The 19,655-nt window shown below is 39.5% G+C and overlaps 1 protein-coding gene and 2 non-coding genes across 3 annotated transcripts; all 3 read right to left on the bottom strand.

Moving 5' to 3' along the window:
* Positions 1 to 337: 337 nt before the first annotated feature.
* Positions 338 to 554, bottom strand: LOC117555572. Its single transcript, XR_004570413.1, has one exon. It is a non-coding gene; the product is annotated as a small nucleolar RNA U3 (small nucleolar RNA).
* A 2,708-nt stretch (positions 555 to 3,262) lies between these two features.
* LOC117555570 lies at positions 3,263 to 3,479 on the bottom strand. Its single transcript, XR_004570411.1, has one exon. It is a non-coding gene; the product is annotated as a small nucleolar RNA U3 (small nucleolar RNA).
* Positions 3,480 to 12,076: 8,597 nt separating this feature from the next.
* On the bottom strand, positions 12,077 to 17,606 carry cxcl19 (chemokine (C-X-C motif) ligand 19). Its single transcript, XM_034230403.1, has 3 exons — positions 17,449 to 17,606; positions 15,560 to 15,695; positions 12,077 to 12,896 (listed from the first exon to the last, which is right to left on the bottom strand). The coding sequence occupies exons 1-3, from the start codon at positions 17,498 to 17,500 to the stop codon at positions 12,767 to 12,769; spliced, it is 318 nt and encodes a 105-aa protein (XP_034086294.1). The 5' UTR covers positions 17,501 to 17,606; the 3' UTR covers positions 12,077 to 12,766.
* Positions 17,607 to 19,655: the final 2,049 nt, after the last annotated feature.

The following is a 19,655-nucleotide window of genomic DNA, read 5'->3' as shown; positions in this document are numbered from 1 at the left end:
TATCTAATATTAAGAGTTGCGTGAATTTCATTCAAGGCAAAGCAACTTTATTTACTTAACACATACAGAGGGTAAATTCAAAGTAGTACATTCACTGACATGGATATGGCGCCACCTTGTGTCATGTTTACAATGCAGATTATTGACATTAGGTCTGGCAATACAGTCAATCATTGTCCTGGTGATTATTGCGCAGATAAACCTATTAACCCTAAAAACGGCTCTTTTGAAAGGAATGGAGCCAAAAGATCCGGCTCCCTTCAAAGAGCCATAATTCCCATCACTAACGACTATCACTTTGATATCGATCATGCTTTATATTGAACACTCTTGCACTGCCACTCTGAACATACTCTCTCCCTCAAAGCCCCCAGAGGAGGCAGTGAACGGTCATCAAAGGCAGAGAGCATAAGAACTGAATCAAGACTCTCTGCCAGCTTCGCGCTCAGGAAAGAGTATCACCATCTCTTCATCGTGGTTAGCGAGACCAATCACTTTAGAAACACATTTCTCAAGTCAGAAACTATAGAAATGATCCCTGAAAGTATAGTCTTAACCTCTAAACTCAGCCAGCCCTAGTACTAGTATGAAGGGCATGCACCTCCCTGTTATGGTGCTCACTTCCAATACTTTAAATCAGTGGTCGCCAAGCAGTCGATCGTGATCGCAGTGTGGTGCGGGTAGATCGCGGACCGTTACAAAAAAAGTAACAAAAGAAATAAAAATAAAATAAAAATAATAATGTTTGAAAAATACGTTTTTAGATGTAAACCTATCATCCACTACCCCGTTAGCAGGTGCCACTTGATTGACGTATATTTGAGACACCTCAATAATATAATACATTAACCATGCTTTACGTGAACCTCATCATGACACAAGAGAGGACGCCAGGACTGCAATTTCCCGTGTTCAGTGAATGCAACAGAGGCAAGTCACCAGACCAATCAGAGAGTTGCATGGAAATACACGTGTACTTGTGTCATTCAAGCTCGGCTCTGTGTGTGTGGCAATAGCGCATTTAGTGTGATAGAGAGAGAGAGAGGGAGAGAGGGACCGGTGCTAGCGGGGACCGTGATGTTAGCATATGGTTAGCTAGCTGCACTAACGGACATAAGGAGCTGTTTCCACAACAAGCTGCGAGCTAAAGTGTTTAGAACGGTTTTGTCACAAATTATTCAAAAGATTATTTCCGCGGCACACCTTCATATGATCATTATAGTTATACAAACAATAAGAGAATAAATGAAAAACAGGTATGAAATACTTTATGGCAGTAAAACAAGAATACAGTTTAAAAGGGGAGTGATTTGTAAAATATCCATAAAGAAAAAGAAAATCTGTTCACTAGTGCTGGGGGGAAACGATTATTTTGAAAACGATTAATCGGGCGATTATTTGATCGATTAGTCGACTAATCTAACGATTATTTTTCTGTTGTTCAATTCATAAAAAACGTAATGTAAAAAAAACGTCATGTAAAAACAAATTTTTTTCACGATACTGTGTCTCAGGGGATCTTAATATTTAAGAACCTATTAATGTGTTATACCAGATTAACGGAAATAATCTCAGCTAACTGACGATACAAACCATGTTTACCAAAACAAAACAAGTCTCATAAGAAGCATCTAAATGACCCCTGAGCGAAAAATGCTAACGGGCATTGGCACAGAACTCAAGATAAAAGTACCCTTATTACTTATCGTAGCTGCACATACAAGATATCCGATTAAAGCTGAGACTCCACAGATTATGTAGGTATATAGTATCATCACTGAGTGATCCGGACTCGCGACAGGGGAAGCAAATACAGTCATCACAACACGTACCTTCACAGAGCTTCTAGGGAGATCGTCTCACCACCGTAGCTGTCAATCTGATCAAAAGACGTGTTCAATGGCATTACAATGAGAAAAAACGCGGCTGAATCGGTGAATCCATAGGTTTTTAACGTCTATGTATAAAAATATGATTGAATTTATAATCCATAATTCCATTTTTATGTAAAAATCGGAGAGCAAATGCTAGCTGCTAATGGTAGCCACCACAGCTAGCTGCTGCCTCCGGTCTAGGCAATGCAGCAGTCTCAGTGTGATATGCCAACTCCATTTGGCAAAGACTGCAAATGACAATATCTTTGCGTTTTGGACTAACTTAAAAATATTCCCATGCTTTTGAAGACCTAGGGCGAGATGTTTTCGTTTGGGGGCTTCGTGCGCAATCCTGTGAGGAGGAGGTGGTAGCCGTTTCAGTCTCCATTGTGTTTGAAGTGCGATTGCGAACTGCTTGTTGCTTTGGGTGACCCACGTGTGTGTAGCGACGCGTCGACGCGGAAATATGTCGTCGACGATATTTTGAAGTCGACGCGTCGGCAGCACTACTGTTTACAGTTCTGTTTCATCTGGGTGCTGAGAGAGGTATCCATAGATCTCTTCATGTTGCTCTCAAAGTGCACCAGATTGATGCTTTCAACTTCAATATTTAAAAAAAAATCTTCCCAGGGGAGCATCCCCCCGGACCCCCCTAGAGGAGGTGAGGACCTAGAGGAGGTGAGGTCCCCCCTAGAGGAGGTGAGGACCTAGAGGAGGTGAGGTCCCCCCTAGAGGAGGTGAGGTCCGCCCCCCACTCATAAAAAATAGCACTTTACCCCTGCCTATATGCCGTGAGCTGATGATGGAGCCTTCATTGTAACAGTAATTCAGATGCCTATATAAAAGGCCTCAAATTGGAAGCACTGTCTGGGCCGTCTTTTCCCCTCAATTCTGCAATAGGTAGATCTCGCCTTTCACCTAGGCCGAGGTCGGTGATCTTGGGCTTAAAAGGGTTGGTGACCACTGCTTTAAATCAATTGATAAGATTGAGAAAATGATGGGTTGTAGGAAAACACTAATCTGCAAAGTAACTAAAGCAGACAATAAAATAATAATAAAGAAACAAATGGAGTGAAGTAAAACACCTATATCCTTTTGTATTCATTGTGAATTACACATGTAATGAATAACCCACCATGAGGAAAGACATGTGACTAGCTTAAATAACACTAGCATATTGTAAACAATTGTAGACTGCATACCCTTCATGGAAATAAACTATATATACTAGGGACAAAGTGAATACATGGAGTGGAGTAAAACGCATCATCCTTTTGCAATCTTTGCGAAATACACATGCATTGCATCAAATGCCTCAATGATACCGTGAATAACACTCTTGATTAAAACTCGTTATTCATCATGCTTTATATTGAACACATTGCACTGCCACTCTGAACATACTCTCTCCCTCAAAGCCCCCAGAGGAGGCAGTGAACGGTCATCAAAGGCAGAGAGCATAAGAACTGAATCAAGACTCTCTGCCAGCTTCGCGCTCAGGAAAGAGTATCACCATCTCTTCATCGTGGTTAGCGAGACCAATCACTTTAGAAACACATTTCTCAAGTCAGAAACTATAGAAATGATCCCTGAAAGTATAGTCTTAACGTTAACAACGCTCAAGCCCTACTACTAGTATGACAGAGATGCGACTCTCAGACATGGTCCTCACTTCCAACACTCCTACAAATGATTGCAATTCTATATAAATAAGCAAAGAAACATCTAAAAAGCTACGCGGCCAATAACACTAAATAAAAGCCATTCTTAGCACATACATATGTATTGCTTAGCATAATTTCATAACGCTTAGAGCGAAACATAATGACAATATTTGCCCCAAAATATACATTTAACAAAGTTATACTGGACATAAAAAGAACGACATGAACATGCCAACGGTCCCCTGAATAAAACCCTTATTAACTGTTAAATAATCTATATAATGTATTGAGAATACCCACAATGCTGTCTGGTAGCATATCTCTCCTCTGTGAGTCTCTCATAGGCTGCTGTGATGCAGCATGGCAGCGTGTTAGCTTCAAATGCTAACAACAACAGCGTCAAAATCACTGTTTTATGGTCCGAAATATAAAACAATCCTCAATATATGTACATTGGCTAAATGCTGGTGTAAAACTCTGCTAAACAATTCCATATATATATAATGTCACCCAGGAATAGTCAACCAAAGTAAGCTTTTACGTAAGCTACAGTTGGTTAGTAAGAGTACAAGTGTGCACCACCTTTAGGCTTCCGACTACAAACGAGAGTACACGAGTGTTCCGGTTTGCGGCACTAGGAAACGCTTGATACACTTTTTTCGTTTAAATAACTACGAGTGTTAGCAAACATAACAACTGATTGCAGTATTATTTGTATTCATTAAATAATGTAAAAATGTATTTAAAAATAGTGTAAAGAGATGTAAACAACAGATGTTATGGTCAATGAGCCTTCTTACATTTAAATGTGTTCCTGACACAAGGCCCAGTAGATGTACATTTCCATATCTGTATATTATGTGCATATCATTAAATAATTGGCTTTTATTTTTGTGTGTGTTCATATTTATGCATTCACCAGCATCATATATGTTATACATTAACGGTCAACTTAGCCTAGCTTACATAGCATCGCCTTAGCTAGCATTGTTAATCGACCACGACCTTGACACGTTTTAGAAGCGAGACTTAATAATAAAGTTCATCTTTGTATAATTAACAAGATCAAACCACAACACGATAACAAATACTGAGAAAATAGGTCATCAAAAGACCTATTTCAGACAAGTACATGGATAACATTAAGGGAACGATAGCTAGCGGCCAACAGCAAATATGTTCTAGAACTCTGCTAACAGTAGCTAACCTTTAGCATCTAAGGACATTTACCTCACGTCTGATTGTACATTTTATTTGACTGTCCCAACTAAAGTTACTTCTCAGAATCAAATACAGTCCGAAATGCATATTTGTTGGACTAAATTTACCAACACAATACAATTATAAACAAGTTAATTGACTCACCCTGTGTAAGGTGTTCACGGTTAAGTGTTCCTCGCAGAAATAGCGCCCCCTTGCGCATAATCAGGACCGGAAGACAACAAAGTATGGAAAAGTCTAATTAAATAATAAGAACAAAATGGTGTGCTTTTCCTGATCTGACTGTTGGCCTAATTATTTTTGTGTTATCTCAAAAATTATTCTAAACTATGCTGAAGGGAGAACAGAAAGAGCTTTCTATTCAATTACTTGATTAAATGACATGGGCATATTTACTAACATTGCGATGTGCAAATACATTATTAAATATAAAGGTGTATTCCATTTAACATGCATTTTTGACAGGTATTAGGCTGCCCTCTTCTGGCATGCATACAGAAATTGTAACTGTCACTGATGCTGGAACTGTTTTCACCAAACGAGTCATGAAAGCCATCACGAAGAGCGTCTAGCTGAGGCCCAGTGCGTCAGGCTCAAACTGTGGACCTGAGTATGTATGAGTGACAGCATGTCTGACAAGGTAAGGGCCTTAAACCTGCATCCTGTACTCTCAAACAGCCTTCTATCTGTACAAAAGATAAGATAAGAGAAGACTTCATTCATCCTGAAGGAAATTGTTGGAAACACAGCAGCATAATAGTAACACTAACAGTGCAGTCAAAATTAAATATCTACAGAAAACATGAAAAATAGACGGTCACATAATTAATGTAATTACCAGTATTTAGTAGCAGATACGTAATTGCACGTTATCATAGCATATTATGAATAATAATAATAATAATATTGTTATATAGCAGCGAGTGTATTGTAATGATGGTAATGATATTTATATTGCACATAGTGTTGGTGTGGAAGTTCTCAGTTCCCTTTACTGAAGCCGGTTACATCCAAATAATGGTAATTTGTTCACCTGTGAATTCACACATTGTGCGTGTGTGATGTCAGGAGTTAGGTCGACTGGCGGGCCAGTTGAGACGGCTGTACGGCTCGAACAGGAAGGCGAGCCGACCGTTTCACCTTCTGCTGACGGACATGAGGGAGGACAGCCGGCTCTACAGGGAGTGTCTATGGAAGAACGCAGGCTTCCCATAGGCTACATGGTGAGTATTACCTACCTGTAAACACTTAGGGAAGGATATTTTCATTTAATTTGTATTTGTTCCGTTCATGGTATGCACAACTTAATGTATAACAATTGTTTACAAAACATGTCTCTGTAAACACACTATTGACCGAAAAGGAGCAGGGAGAAGAAAATAATCTTAAATTACCTGCCCTTTTCTAAAAAATTCAAAAATAAATAGAAATAGATGGTCTGTCCTTCATATTTTTTCATTCACAGCCAAACATAACAGTATCGTAGGATAATAAGAGAAACACAAAAACTTACCACAAAAAATACTTAGTTCCCACTTGACAGTTAACGGAAAGAAAGAAAACAAAAAACAACAACACCGAAACATCACATGTATAAGGAAAAGTGCAACACCTGAGTCCCTGAAGAAGGAGCAGGTCAAATAAGATGTTCTTCTCCCTGCTTCTTTCCACCATGTGCTATTAAAAAAAAACAGTATAAGTGTACATGTTTTGTTAAGTGCACATTAAAATAACTGCCATGTGTGGAATAAACAAATAAACAAATACATATAGCAGAAACCTGCAGAAATACTGTCAGTATTGAATACATCCATTGGTACAGAATGTGGAGCAAGAATACTTTGAGTGTCGAGTGAGAGACTCTGATTATGTTAATGTTTTACTCCCTCTGTATTTTTATTTCAGATGGACATAACAGAAGAAAGCTTTCTGGATCGTTTTCCTCCAGAAAGTGTCGTCTACCTCACCCCAGATGCTGAACAAGGTTTGAAAGATTAGTCTCAATGGAGGAAATACACTTTAAATCATGAGCATAACATATTTTAGTTGCATGCTTAGGACAGCAGGAGGCGCATTCGGACCACGTTTATGCGGCCGTCACAGAATCAGGAATACTTCATTATCCCAGGAATGATTGGTCTTCATGACAATTGTTCCTATGATTACAAATAAAGATACATAAAATACAATAGATGATATGACATAAAGAGTCACTAGGAATACTACTAGTGTTATTAATAGAACTATAAGCATATTATAAAATAATATGTTTGGGTGATATTTAGGTGAGCATATTAAATAATGCTATTGAATATAAACACAGTCCATATTTTTGATCAAATGTTTTTATTCATACACATTTAGAAAAATACAATGTACAATCACAACCAATACAACACAAATTACAAAATATACAGAAAAAACAAACAATAACAACAATCAGACGAGAGGACAAAACTAAGGATAAAAAAATCAAAAATAAACCCTCCCACCCCCAATCCCAGGACCTCTCAGGACCAATGACTGCAAACAACTATATCCAGGGTCGGCTCTAGAACAAATCGAATGGGGGGGGCAATCATTTACCAAGGGGGGGGGGGGGGGGGGGGGGGCACACACTGCCGTCAACAACCAACACACAAACACAACTTCAATTTCAAAAAACATGCTGTAAAGTCTATTGTCTTTCACACACATTGCAGGGTGTAGTGCTATTTTCTAGCGCACCTATGACCTGTGCATACATGCACAGTTGTGGCACGATCACCAAAACAGAAACATGGACATAGGCCACCATATAAAAAGTGTGCAAATGTGTTTAGTATCCTATCCATGTGAACATGTTTTAAGTGGGGGTGGACCTAACGTCCTCTAGGAGGGTCTGGGGGCATGCTCCCCCGGGAAGATTATTTTAAAAATATTGAAGTTAAATGCATCAATCTGGTGCACTTTGAGAGCAAAATGAAGAGATCTATGGATAGCCTACATCTCTCAGCATCCATATGAAACACAACTGTACACAGATTTACTTTTTCTTTATGGATATTTTACTAATCACTCCCCTTTTAAACTGTATTCTTGTGTTACTGTCCTATAGTAGCCTATTTCATACCCGTTTTTCATTTATTCTCTTGTTTTTTTAATAACTATAGGCTAATGATCATATAAATGTGTTCCTCGCAAATACTTGTTTACATAAATGTTGACCAAACCGTTTGAGACCCACTGAGATAACTTACACTAAAGTTAACTATCTAAACACTGAGAGTCCTTACCTCACTGAGCTGAGGTTATACGATCCTCTCAGTCTGACAGGAGAGGACTCTCCTCCACCTTGGTGTAGAAACAGCTCTTTATATCCGTTAGCATAGCTAGCTAACCAGATGCTAACAACAACATTCCACGTTACCGCTCATGCACTCACAAAATGCGATCGTGCCACACACACAGAGCCGAGCTTGAATGAAACACAGAGACCCAGAAGTAGGACTTGTACTGTATATCATATTATTTTCGATGGCTTTACTGTATAATCAGTGTAACAGATGAACAAATCGCCACTGGCTTTCATCTAAACACACAGTCACGTAATGATAACAAAACAAAGGTCGGGGGCCATTGGTCAAGCAACACACCAATCAGAGAGCAGCAGTGAGCACACCTCAGGCTGTGTTTTATTTGTATTCTTTATTTCTGATGTATTTCACACAAAAAACCTTTAGTGGAAACGTTTTCACTTATATGATTCAAACAAGAAAAAAAAAAGTGGCAAGGTTTGGGGGGGCACAGTGACTCATTTGGGGGGGCATGGCCCGCGAATGACATCCTGGAAATCCTGGAAATCTTCGCCTCGCCCCCCCACAATGCAGTTCGGCGACAAGCGAGGGAAAGTCACGTCATCCCCATTCAAAGTCAATGGGCGGAGACGCGCTGGAAGCGGTGGACAAATCGCCAAAAGCTGCTGTGTGTACGGGCCGTCAGCCAATGAAATCCCGTTTATGCAAATCTGCCAGTACAATCGCTAGCCAATCAAACCGCGTGTATGCTGGGAGAGACTACGCAGGTCATTTCCTCATATTCAAAAAAATGGAGGGAAAATTCATTATAGCGGTAGTGAATCACCCGGTGCTGTATGATCAGTCTCTGTTGATCTACCGGGATACAAACCGGAGGAGCGAGGCATGGAGGGAGGTTTTCGCCTGTTTGGGGATTTTATATCCAGTTTACTTCGTTTTAACATTGCTATTGCTTTGTATGTCGGGGGCAGGAGATTCATGTGATTGGTTGTTGTTTCGCGTTGGTCGCAAAAAATCCCCAAGCTTCAGATACGCCCACCTCCAAGCGTCAACGCACGCTGCTGTGTGGACGCTCCGTAACTTCTATTCTAAAGCACGCCATGAAACCACAGCTTTGGGGTCAAACCAATTAATCAAAGGTCTTAATGAAAAGGACCAGAAATATAATTTTAAATGTGAGTCTAGGCCGCTTGTTGTTCCAAATACATTTTGAAATTGCCGACTGTAGTTTCTGCCAATGACCATTGGGGGGCGATAGAGGAAGCATTGAACTGATAAAATGAACTCTAGGCAGTATATTCATTTTAATTATTGAAGCTCTGGCTTGTAGTGAGTTGGGCTGGCTCGACTACCTATTGAGGTCCTGGAGAACCTTGTTGTACGTGTCTGTATAATTATTCTATATAGTCTTGTTAAGGTTTGGGAATATTTCAACACCAAGATATTTTAAATGTTCTACCACAGGAATGTTTGCAGTGGCTCGAGCGAGAGGGCGAAGAGCCCTGGACTCAAGGGGCAGCCCTGTCTGGATGACCTTGCTACCGAAAAAAGCGAAGTAACACTTTGAAAGTGTTTAGCCTTAAGCAACTTCAGAACTGTTAAATGATTTAAGAGGCACTTTGTGTCAGCTTTAGGTTTGGCGATTGTACTTGAAAGATTGTATATTGTAAGATGTTTGTCTATTGTTATTCCTTATTTATACTTTTTGTGTGTTTTACCGTAAGCAGCTTGAACTTTCATCGACTTTTTAGCTTCCCAGAAAAGATCTCGATCTTTTTTTCTGACTGTTTTTCCTGAATGATAACACTGGATTACTCTCTGTTAATTGCCTCTTTCTCTGGTAAATAGTTACACTCCCTATTCACTCCTTTGATTGAATTATCTGATTTCCAGCGAATAAAAAGGGGGTGAGTTCATGGAGAGCTGGAGTATTAAACGTGTCTTTGTTTTATGTTTGAAATCAATTACATGTTTTTTTATTTGCTTAAGATTAAACACTAATCTCACACAGCTGTTTTGTTTTTTCAAAGCAATGTTGCCAGAAAACATCTTGACTGTTTTATATGGGAGGAGTGTGGCGCAGTGGGTTAGTGCGTTGGTGTTCGTATCAGGGGATCAGGTTCAAAACCCACTGCCACGGGCAAGACACTTCACCCCAAATGCTCCTGTGGGGATTGTCCACAGTATTGAGTATGTATGTCGCTTTGGATAAAAGCGTCTAACAAGTAACATGTCATGTAATATGGAAGTGCTTTCAAGTTCTGATTGTATTGTAAAATGTTCACAAATAGAGACAGAGTGGTCAAAGTATGTTGAAGACAGAATCTCCCTCTGGAGGGAACACAGGGATTTGTAGCCTTTGCAGACCACTGCAGGAAACGGAAAACCCAAAAAGCACAATAGGGCCCCTTTAAGATGAAATTGAATCCGACTTCACAAGGTTATTTAAGGATGCACGGATATGGAGCATCTCTTTAGCACAACCACCTCAGATTAACCTTTTGTTCTCTGGCAGTGTTTTGGCTTGTATTTCAAACTAGTTGCAAAGGTTTGGGAGTTTGAAAAGTAACCTCCATTGACGCCAGCATTGTCGTGTTGATTCAAAAAACATAAAACATACGTCACTGACATCAACATAGACACAGATTAAAAAGAACAGACATAAAAAAAACAGATATCGGCAGACATGACAAGGGGCCTAGGCCCTCATTTGCGAGGGGTAAACAGTGCGTCCTAGGCTAGCCATCATTGGTTAAGGAGTTTGATGGCTTGTGGGACGAAAAACAGCCTAGATCTGTTCTTTTTTAACAGAGGGGCACGATATCTCCGCCCGGGGTGGCAACAGTTCAAAATAAGAGGCAAGAGGGTGCCCCAGGTCACTCACAATATTGTGTGCCATTTTTAAAACTCAGTCCTTGTATAAGCTTTCTAGACTAGAAAATGAGATTCCTGTCAATTTACTGGACAATATGGCCCTCCTTTCTGACTTTTTCTGTGCCTCAGTGGCGTTGCCGAACCAGCATATAATGCCGAAGGAGAGCACACTTTCAATAAAAGCATGATAAAACATCTTAACCATTCTGTTGCTGACATTAAAAGACAATCATTAACGTAAAAAGAACATTCTTTGTTGAGACTTGGCATTTACTTTCTCAGACCAAACATCCCATCTGAGCTTGTGGTCAAGCACGACACCAAGATACTTGTACTCAGTGACACATTGAATAGGCTCCCTATTGAAAAGAGTAGGGTTGGGGGATTGTGCTATTCTAAAATCAATTTCCATCTCCTTTGTTTAGAAGCAAGTTCGGCTTCCAGTTAATAAGAGCTCCTAACATGTAAACATTTACAATCCTCTTAATGACTCTTTGGAGACCCGTCTGTTTTACTGACAAACTACTGCTGTTAGAACGTTAGACATCAGGGATCCTACAAATATGGGTTTTCTCTTTTTTGCACACGCTCAATTTAAAAAAAAAAAAAAAAGTTTTAAACATTGATATAGAAAGGCACAAGTCTCTGCACACTCCCACAAGTACTTTTAGGTTTCCAAGGTATGCACTGACGTCACTTCTTTCATTACATCCCCTCCTCCGTTTTACATGGGTGCATCTAATGAAGAGGAAAAGTGGGATAAGGTTGATTATAAATGTCCATGAGGTTTCCTGAGGGCCCTGAAGGTATCAACCCCTGGTCCTTTTTAAAACAGAGTGTTTCAGGAGTATGAGAAGTTTACTGGAATAAACGTCTCTTTTAAAGCAAACACCAAAAGACCTGAGAACATGTCAAACTAGGCAAACTAAGTGCTTAATGATGCATTAAGGTGCTCGGTTACACATTGTACTTTTCAGACTTTAAACCTTCATTAACATTGCAAAAGCTGTTCGAACAACACAGGGAAATCAACCAACTTGGCCGTTGTCAGTTTCTTTTTAAATGAGTGCAAAAGTTCAAAATTGTCTCCACAAAATTCACATCTGGAGAAAAAGTGTGTTTCAGATTAAATGCAAGACAAGAAACATTTGACTTTTTATCATTTATTTTGTTTTCTCAAATTGGATATAGACCCTGACGGTGCCAACATTGGGAAAGGGGTTTAACAAAGCAAGTGATTTTCACAAAATAAAGAAAATGATGTTTTGAATATTACACATGATATGCTACAAAGTGTCTGCATCCGACATACAACCAAACGTTCTATAAAGAGAATAGTTAACACTCATTCACACTTGATTTTCTTTACAATTTACACTTCCTTACTTCCTATAATACTTACTACTTCCTATTACTTCTTTCGACTCCACTTCGAGCGATAGAACTATTAACGAAGCACTTATATACTAATAAAGGACTGGCTTATCTAAAGCCAGTTGAGTAGCACTTGAAATGTTTGGCTCTATGAAACCTGATGTACTTATATGATTCTGTTTTCTTCAAGGTTGTGTCTTCCTGGTCGAATGTACTTATTGTAAGTCGCTTTGGATAAAAGCGTCAGCTAAATGCAATGTAATGTAATGTAATGCTTAGACATACAGTCACAGTGCTATTTAGACACTTCCTGTTCTCTGTTTGGTTAGAAGAGCATTCAAACACTAACAGTATAAATAAGCTATACAAACTGTGTTAAGTGTGATTGATTAAAGTACAACAGCATGGCTCATCGCTGCAGAGAGGAATTCATTACACATGATTCACCGTTTGTCTTTTGATACTATGCTTGATTATTTGGAAGTGACCCCCCCTTCTGATGAAGTTGTTTTGCAAGAACAAACTGGATGAGCTTCTTCACCCAGGAGGACCGCGGGTTCAGACAAACTTTCTCCCCGCTCGCTAGTCCAGCTCTGTAAAAAATAATAATGTATTAAACAGAGCAAAGATTTTTAGCGACACAGAGATTATGTTTCCAAAAATAAGCCGACCCCCTCCAGGAGTTTCTGCTGAGAAGGATCTAAGTTAAGTGAAGTTATTTGAAAGAAAATACATAATACAAATGGCATGTGCTGACACCATTACAGTTGTTTTACCTTAGATATATATTCATGTGTCTTCTGGACATTATTAGGGCTCTTCAATGATACTAATCCTCGTTGTATCACATACAAATGAGCAAGACATTGGAAATCTCCCCTGCATTAAAGTCAGAGCTACAGTATGTGTTGAACTCAATGTATAATATACAATGGCAAGAAGAATATGTGAACCCTTTGGAATTTCCTGTTTTGCTTGATTTGGTCAATAAATGTGATCTGACCTATACAGTGGCGTTTTTATATGTACAAAAGTGGTGGGGCACACAAAACTTAGATGTCTATATATAAGCTTCTGCAGTGAGGTTCATGGCTGGTGAGGCTCTGACTCTTCAGGTTTACAAATATTATATTTTGACCTAAATCAAAATATAATATTATTTTCAAAAGCTTTTTTTGTCTGATGCTTCAATTAATTTTAAACAGACAGTTCAACAAAAGGATACCCAAAAATGTAATTGTATCATTTAAATATTGAATTGTTCTCTCTTAGTAAGATCCCATTTTCAATCAAATTGCAGTCTTACCTTGACATGAAGATGAAGTCCATTTGCCTATCCCTCTGGACAAAAATCTCTATTACTTTTTTGTAAAAGTCCTCCTTATGTTCTTGTAGTTTCAAAAGTCTATCATAAATCTGATCTAATCAATAGATTTATGATTCGAAAATTATAAAAGTAGGGTAGACATGTGGATATTATCCGGCTGAACAAAACGTGCATTTATCTAACAGGTTTGTTTCCCACAGATCTTATTTGGAGCTATTTTCTAAAATCCTATGGAGAAATATCATTGCTTTTTTTGTGGAGGGAAGCCATGCGCAGTTTATTTCCGGGTTTTAGGACGCCTCACTGCAGCTCTCTCTCCTCCTCTTCACACACCACACTTTTCGCGGCACACGTACTTACAGCCAATCAGCTCTGAATTATGTGAGATGATGTATGGTGGGGATGGCAGCACTATGCCCCTATGGTCATTATTTTGTTGCCACACACATTAAATAGGAAAATACTCTGAGCATGCGCATTGTAGTTTTTACAGTCACCATTGACTTAAACAGGGAGAGGGAGGGGCAGGATCGGGTTTAGTCCCACATGGCTCTAAACAGCTCAATAGGCACACACTGTAGACACTAATTAGAAGAACACAGACTAAAACAGCAATGTACAGACGAATCAGATGATTAAACATGATCTTAAAATATATTTTATATATTTTTTAATTTATTTTTTGCATTTTTTTGTAATCATTACTTTTAATACTTTCTGCTGACACTAGGTGGGGCTGTGCCCCACCTGCCCTAATGACCAGTCGCCACTGGACCTATATAGACAAACACAATCTGTTTCTACTAAATAGCACACAGCTATCGTATTGTTCTAGTATAGTATAATGTCAGAGTGGCTGTAAAAAAAGAAAATCCGCATTTTAGAGAGGTTCAGTCCGAGTCCAGAACTTATTCTTGGATCTGGAGGGTTTAAGAGTTTGTCTGAGGTTATTGCTCCAAAACCGGCACTGTGAATGTTTAAAGGGTGTTCTTCATAAATACATGAAAGAATATAAATGTTGGTTTGCTATTAGCTTAAGCACATTGTGTTTGTCTATAATTGTGACAGATCACATTTAATGACCAATTCATGCATAAAACCAGGAAATTCCAAAGGGTCCACATTAAGCTTTTCTCCGTACGCCAACAGTTTTCAGTGCCAGTGCCAGTGTTTTATCAGCATGGATTTTTCTAATGTATTCCTCGAGGACTTGGTGTTTTATGGCACATTTCCACTGCAGTGGGGTAGCCCCGTTTAAGCGTCCCTAAGCGTCATCGCTCAGGCCTCGGGCTGCCTCGCTGGCCGTCCGAGGCCGTGGCGCATTTCCATTACAGTTTAGGACCTGGGGTAGCAACGCAGTGTAGGCGGGGCGATCGGCTTTGTTGTTCCGTCGAGCTCCCGCTGGATTTGATCATCCCCAATGAGATGTAGGAACGTCGTCACCTCCTCGGTCGACCACGGTGTGCTTTTCTTTGACGTTGCCATTTTTGTAGCTCCTCCGTTTACAAAAATGCTGTGTATAAAAATGCTGCAAGCTTGCTTCTAATATATGCGACGCTAGGGATGATCTCGCGCGCCATCTTGTGATGATTCTCTCTGACCAATCAGCAGTCGAGAGTGTTGACGTCACTAGTTCAGCCCTGGCCCTGGTCTGATAGAACCACGATTTTATGTGGCCGGAAAAAGAGGGAAAAAGTACCCGCTAGCCGGTACTAGGCTATATGGAAAGGCCACCAAAACTGGCCTGGCCGCTTGAGGACGATTAAGGACGCTTAAACGGGGCTACCTGCTGCAGTGGAAATGCACCATAAGTATAGTACCTGTCTTTGGGAGGGATTTTTGACCATTTGTATAAGTCCTGAGGAGTAAAAATGGTTTCTAATTCTAATTTAAACTCTTGCATGTTGATGACTTTTATTTAACACTTACATGACTTCTATGTCGGGGCAGTGGGGCCCTTCAGGGAACAGCTTGATGCTCCTCAGGCTGTCCGGCGGGATGATTCTCGACTCCACTTGAACGCACCGGCAGTGAGTGTTGTAGTCTCTGCTGATCGGTGGCATACCTGTCATCAAAAGACATTTATTTAGTCATGTTATACCATGTGTTCAATCATGTGTCACAACCATAGACTGTATATATAAAACATCTCACAACATGGAGATGACTTATAGTGTTTCGAGGCTTTTAGTAATAGTCATTGTAATGTTGAAATATCAGTTTAGCAGTTGTTGAAATCCTGTCAGTCTTGCACAATATGCGGAGGCGTGAGGTGCAGTGGACAGGTTCAAACCCCACCACAGTCTTGCAGTGTTGCATTTCCCAAGGAAATAAGAATCTCATATGTCTGAGTCCATCGTTTTGTTTGGCTGTTTAAAGATTAGTCAGAGATCAAAAGTTCGCACTTGTATAATTCACGCAATCAAACTGCATGCTCCCCTTCCTTCTTTTATTTTACTGGGAACTTGGCACTGTGACATTGTGATTGCATTAGACCTGATGTTTGTGTGCTCCAAAGAATTAAATGCTGACAGGTCCTTCTAAATGCTTTCATTACAACTCCCTCTGTGTTGCTACAACGCTCACTTCCCCATCTTCTCCTTTAGTCATCTTCCTGTTCACTACAGCGTAAATTCTCCAAGTCATGATGAAAAGTTTACTGGGTTACACAAAGGGGAAACACATGAGTCAAAATCTTGAATGCATCTTTTGGTCTGGAGGGGCCTTCAGCGGAGGATTGTAGCTAAAAACCGCAGTACTGTTTGTTTTGTGGTACTTCATACTTCTATTACACTATATCTCAGAGGCAGATATTGTATTTTTCACTTTATATTAATGGCAGATTGATATTCTTAATATGAGACATTTCGATCGTGGGCGGTTCTGGGGGAAGAGTTTATAAAGATAATACAATTGTAGGTAGCGTTGTGCTGTAATTAGACAAAATTAACTTGAATGCATTTTGTTTCTCAAAATGTGATTGAATAACAATTTAACCACTGAAACAAATTATGTTACTTTGCTTCAGTTGTGCGCTTTGAATTTATACAAAACTAAAAATAATAATAATGTTGAACACTGTCTTTTGTGTCTTTTATCCCGCATAAAATGTGGCCCTGTCATAATAAACTATCCTGAGCATGGCCCCCCAAATAAAATGGGTCTAGAACTGATTTGGAAAGATAACAGTACAAAAGTGGAGCTCCCCCTCGACCAACTGCATTTTAATTATTCTTACAGATAAAATGCTTCAGTATATAATAAGAAAACACCATACTATTACTTTTAATGCTTCAAGCACATTTAGCTGATACATTTAGTTAACTTTTACTCATCTAGTTACGCTTTGGCCTTGCTTACACAGGCTTTTTTAGATACAGCACATATATTATAATGCAACGATTAGACAATTTAAAGTTTTAAGTCTCTGCAAGTTGATAGTCATACTTCAGAGAAATGAAAATACTCCAATAGCTGTCTGAAATGTGGAAAACATGTTAAAGAAAATCTTAAATGCAGCAAAAAGTGATCAACAATTAATTTACCTGCAAAAACACAGCTATAGTTATTTAATATGTTAGTGTATTTCAATACAATGGACCTTTTGACATGTTTCTCAAGGGAACTTTTAGGATACAGGTAACTCCATTATTGCTTTAACTAAAAGGCTTTTACTAAAGTTTCCAGATTGAGGAATTGTTTCAGTATTGTGCAAGGAACACGTCAGTTTCTGCAGTATTTCTAAAAACCCTGAGCTTTAGTAGGTTATTTAAATGCAGCAAAAGTCAAACAGAAGCTAAAACACATTGTGGTCTTACCGTAGGCGAGGGCAATCAGGGTCCCGAACACGAGCACGATGCAGAGCTTCATCTTGTTTTTGCAGCTGTTGGTTGTCACTTCAGACTGATATCATACAGCTGCCTGACAACATGTATATATACCCCCCTCCAACACATCGATCATGTGCTTTTCTTAACTGTGGGAAATTGGGGAAAAAAACAATTTGTATACGTGTGTGTGTTGGTTTCACTTTGATGCGTTCGTGTGCAGCAGAAGGCAGTCATGGGATGGTGAGTTCAGGGACAGACAAGAGGCCCTGTTGAGGTTAAGAGACGTTGTGTTCGCGGCTGGCGAGAATCGAGTCATTCAGACGGAGGTTGTCTGTCTGAACGGCTTCATTTCTCTCTGTAAAAATAAGGCAACTCTGTGTTTTCCCTCCAACTCAAAGATGAAACGATAAAATAATAAACACATATCACAGTTTGACTCGCAGCTACTGCATGTTGTTTTTTGGCCCTCTGGGCTTGTCCTGACCCCCTATGTACAGCACAATAGAGTCACTATGTGAAAAAGATTTTCTCACACTGTTGTCAATATGTTTACTCAATTCAGTTTGGTGTTATGATGCAGATTAAATGACTACGTGTGATGTTAAAGGGGTCACTCATGGCAAATTCACAGAGAATTATCACCCAATTTACCGGTTCCGTCTGCTCTGAGCGTTTTTGCTTCTTTGATTGATTGATTGATTGAAAAGTTTATTAACAGCTTGTATATTGGGTACAGTACAGTACAGCTCAAAACATACAATTGTTAAGGGGATGCAGACCAGAGAAAGACTTTCGTCTTGTTTACATCAGGGTCCCCCATTTCCAATTCATCATATCATTTAAGACATATAAGACATATTTGACATACAGATGGCTTATTTACAATTTACATACAGGTGGTTTTTTACATACAGATTGCTTATTTACAATTTTCATTTTAGATTTCGTTCTAATACATCCTAACCGGACATTTAAGACATACCAAGTCTACAGATATACAGTTAGTAACAGAGTCTAAAATGCGAGTATATACATAGATGGGGGGGGGAAGCTGTCCATTGAACGACAGGTTGAGATTTGTACCATTACCGGGGCCAGTTTTGCAATGCTCTCCCCCGAAGGTGCTCTTTAAGAGAGGTTTTGAAGGTAAGTATAGTTTTACTTTCCTTTACAGTTGTGGGAAGAGCGTTCCACCTTGATGTGGCATAATTGCGAAACGTGTATTCCCCCTTTTTTGTGCCAAATCTGGGTTTCACATGATTTGTGGAGCTCCCTCTGGTGTTATGATCATGGTATTCCTTGACCTTTGGGAAGAATTTTGACATGTACATGGGTACCATAGAGGTGTAGTGGATCTTGTAGACCAGGCCCATTGCAAGTAGCTGTACTCTGTCGTCTACTCTAAGCCATCCTAGGTTGTCAAAGTGGGCAGAGGTGAGGTGGGTTCTAGATGAAAGGTCAAGCAGTAGTCTGACCAGTTTATTTTGCGATGTTTGAAGTTTTATTTTTTGCGCCTTGGAGGTGCTATGGTACCATGACGTGCAAGCATAGTCATAGTACCCTTGAATGAGTGCTCCTGCCAGAGTTTTCAGGGTGTTTTTGTTTACCAGAGAGGAGATCCGGTATAGGAATCTAGTTCTTTGATTGACTTCTTTTATTACATTGGATGCCATTTTGTCACAGGAGAGGTTTGCCTCAAGAATAGATCCTAGGTATGTAATTTCCTTCTTACTTGTGACAATAATGTCGCCCACTGCAACTGAGAAGTCGTCGGATTTGCTGAGATTATGTTTCGAACCGAAGAGAATGGACTCTGTTTTACCCAGGTGTAATGATAATTTAGCTTTTTGTGTTGTTTTAAGGCATACAATTTTACTTCTTTGGTTCACTCTCTTGGCTCTCGTAAGCATAATTTCAGCCAAAAACCTTGGGAAGACCTCTGTATGCAACCGGGCCACAGATAATGGCAGACAGATAAAGATATCAACTAGCTGGTGAACAGAGTTGGGCGTTTAGCCGCTAAAGACGCAGGTATTTCCTTTAGATTTGGTCAGGAACAAAAATGTGCAAACAAGCGAGAGAATATCTGACTAACATTCATTAAGGCCAGAAAAACAACTCAGAGTGAATTATAATGGATCCTTAAGTTGTAGTAGTTTCGAGGAATTAATAATAATAAATAATTACTACTCCTG

This window comes from Gymnodraco acuticeps, unplaced genomic scaffold (assembly GCF_902827175.1).
Source record: "Gymnodraco acuticeps unplaced genomic scaffold, fGymAcu1.1, whole genome shotgun sequence".
NCBI classification, from domain to species: Eukaryota; Metazoa; Chordata; class Actinopteri; order Perciformes; family Bathydraconidae; genus Gymnodraco; species Gymnodraco acuticeps.
The sequence above is the reverse complement of the archived record's forward strand: the minus strand, read 5'-3'. Positions and strand labels throughout refer to the sequence as shown.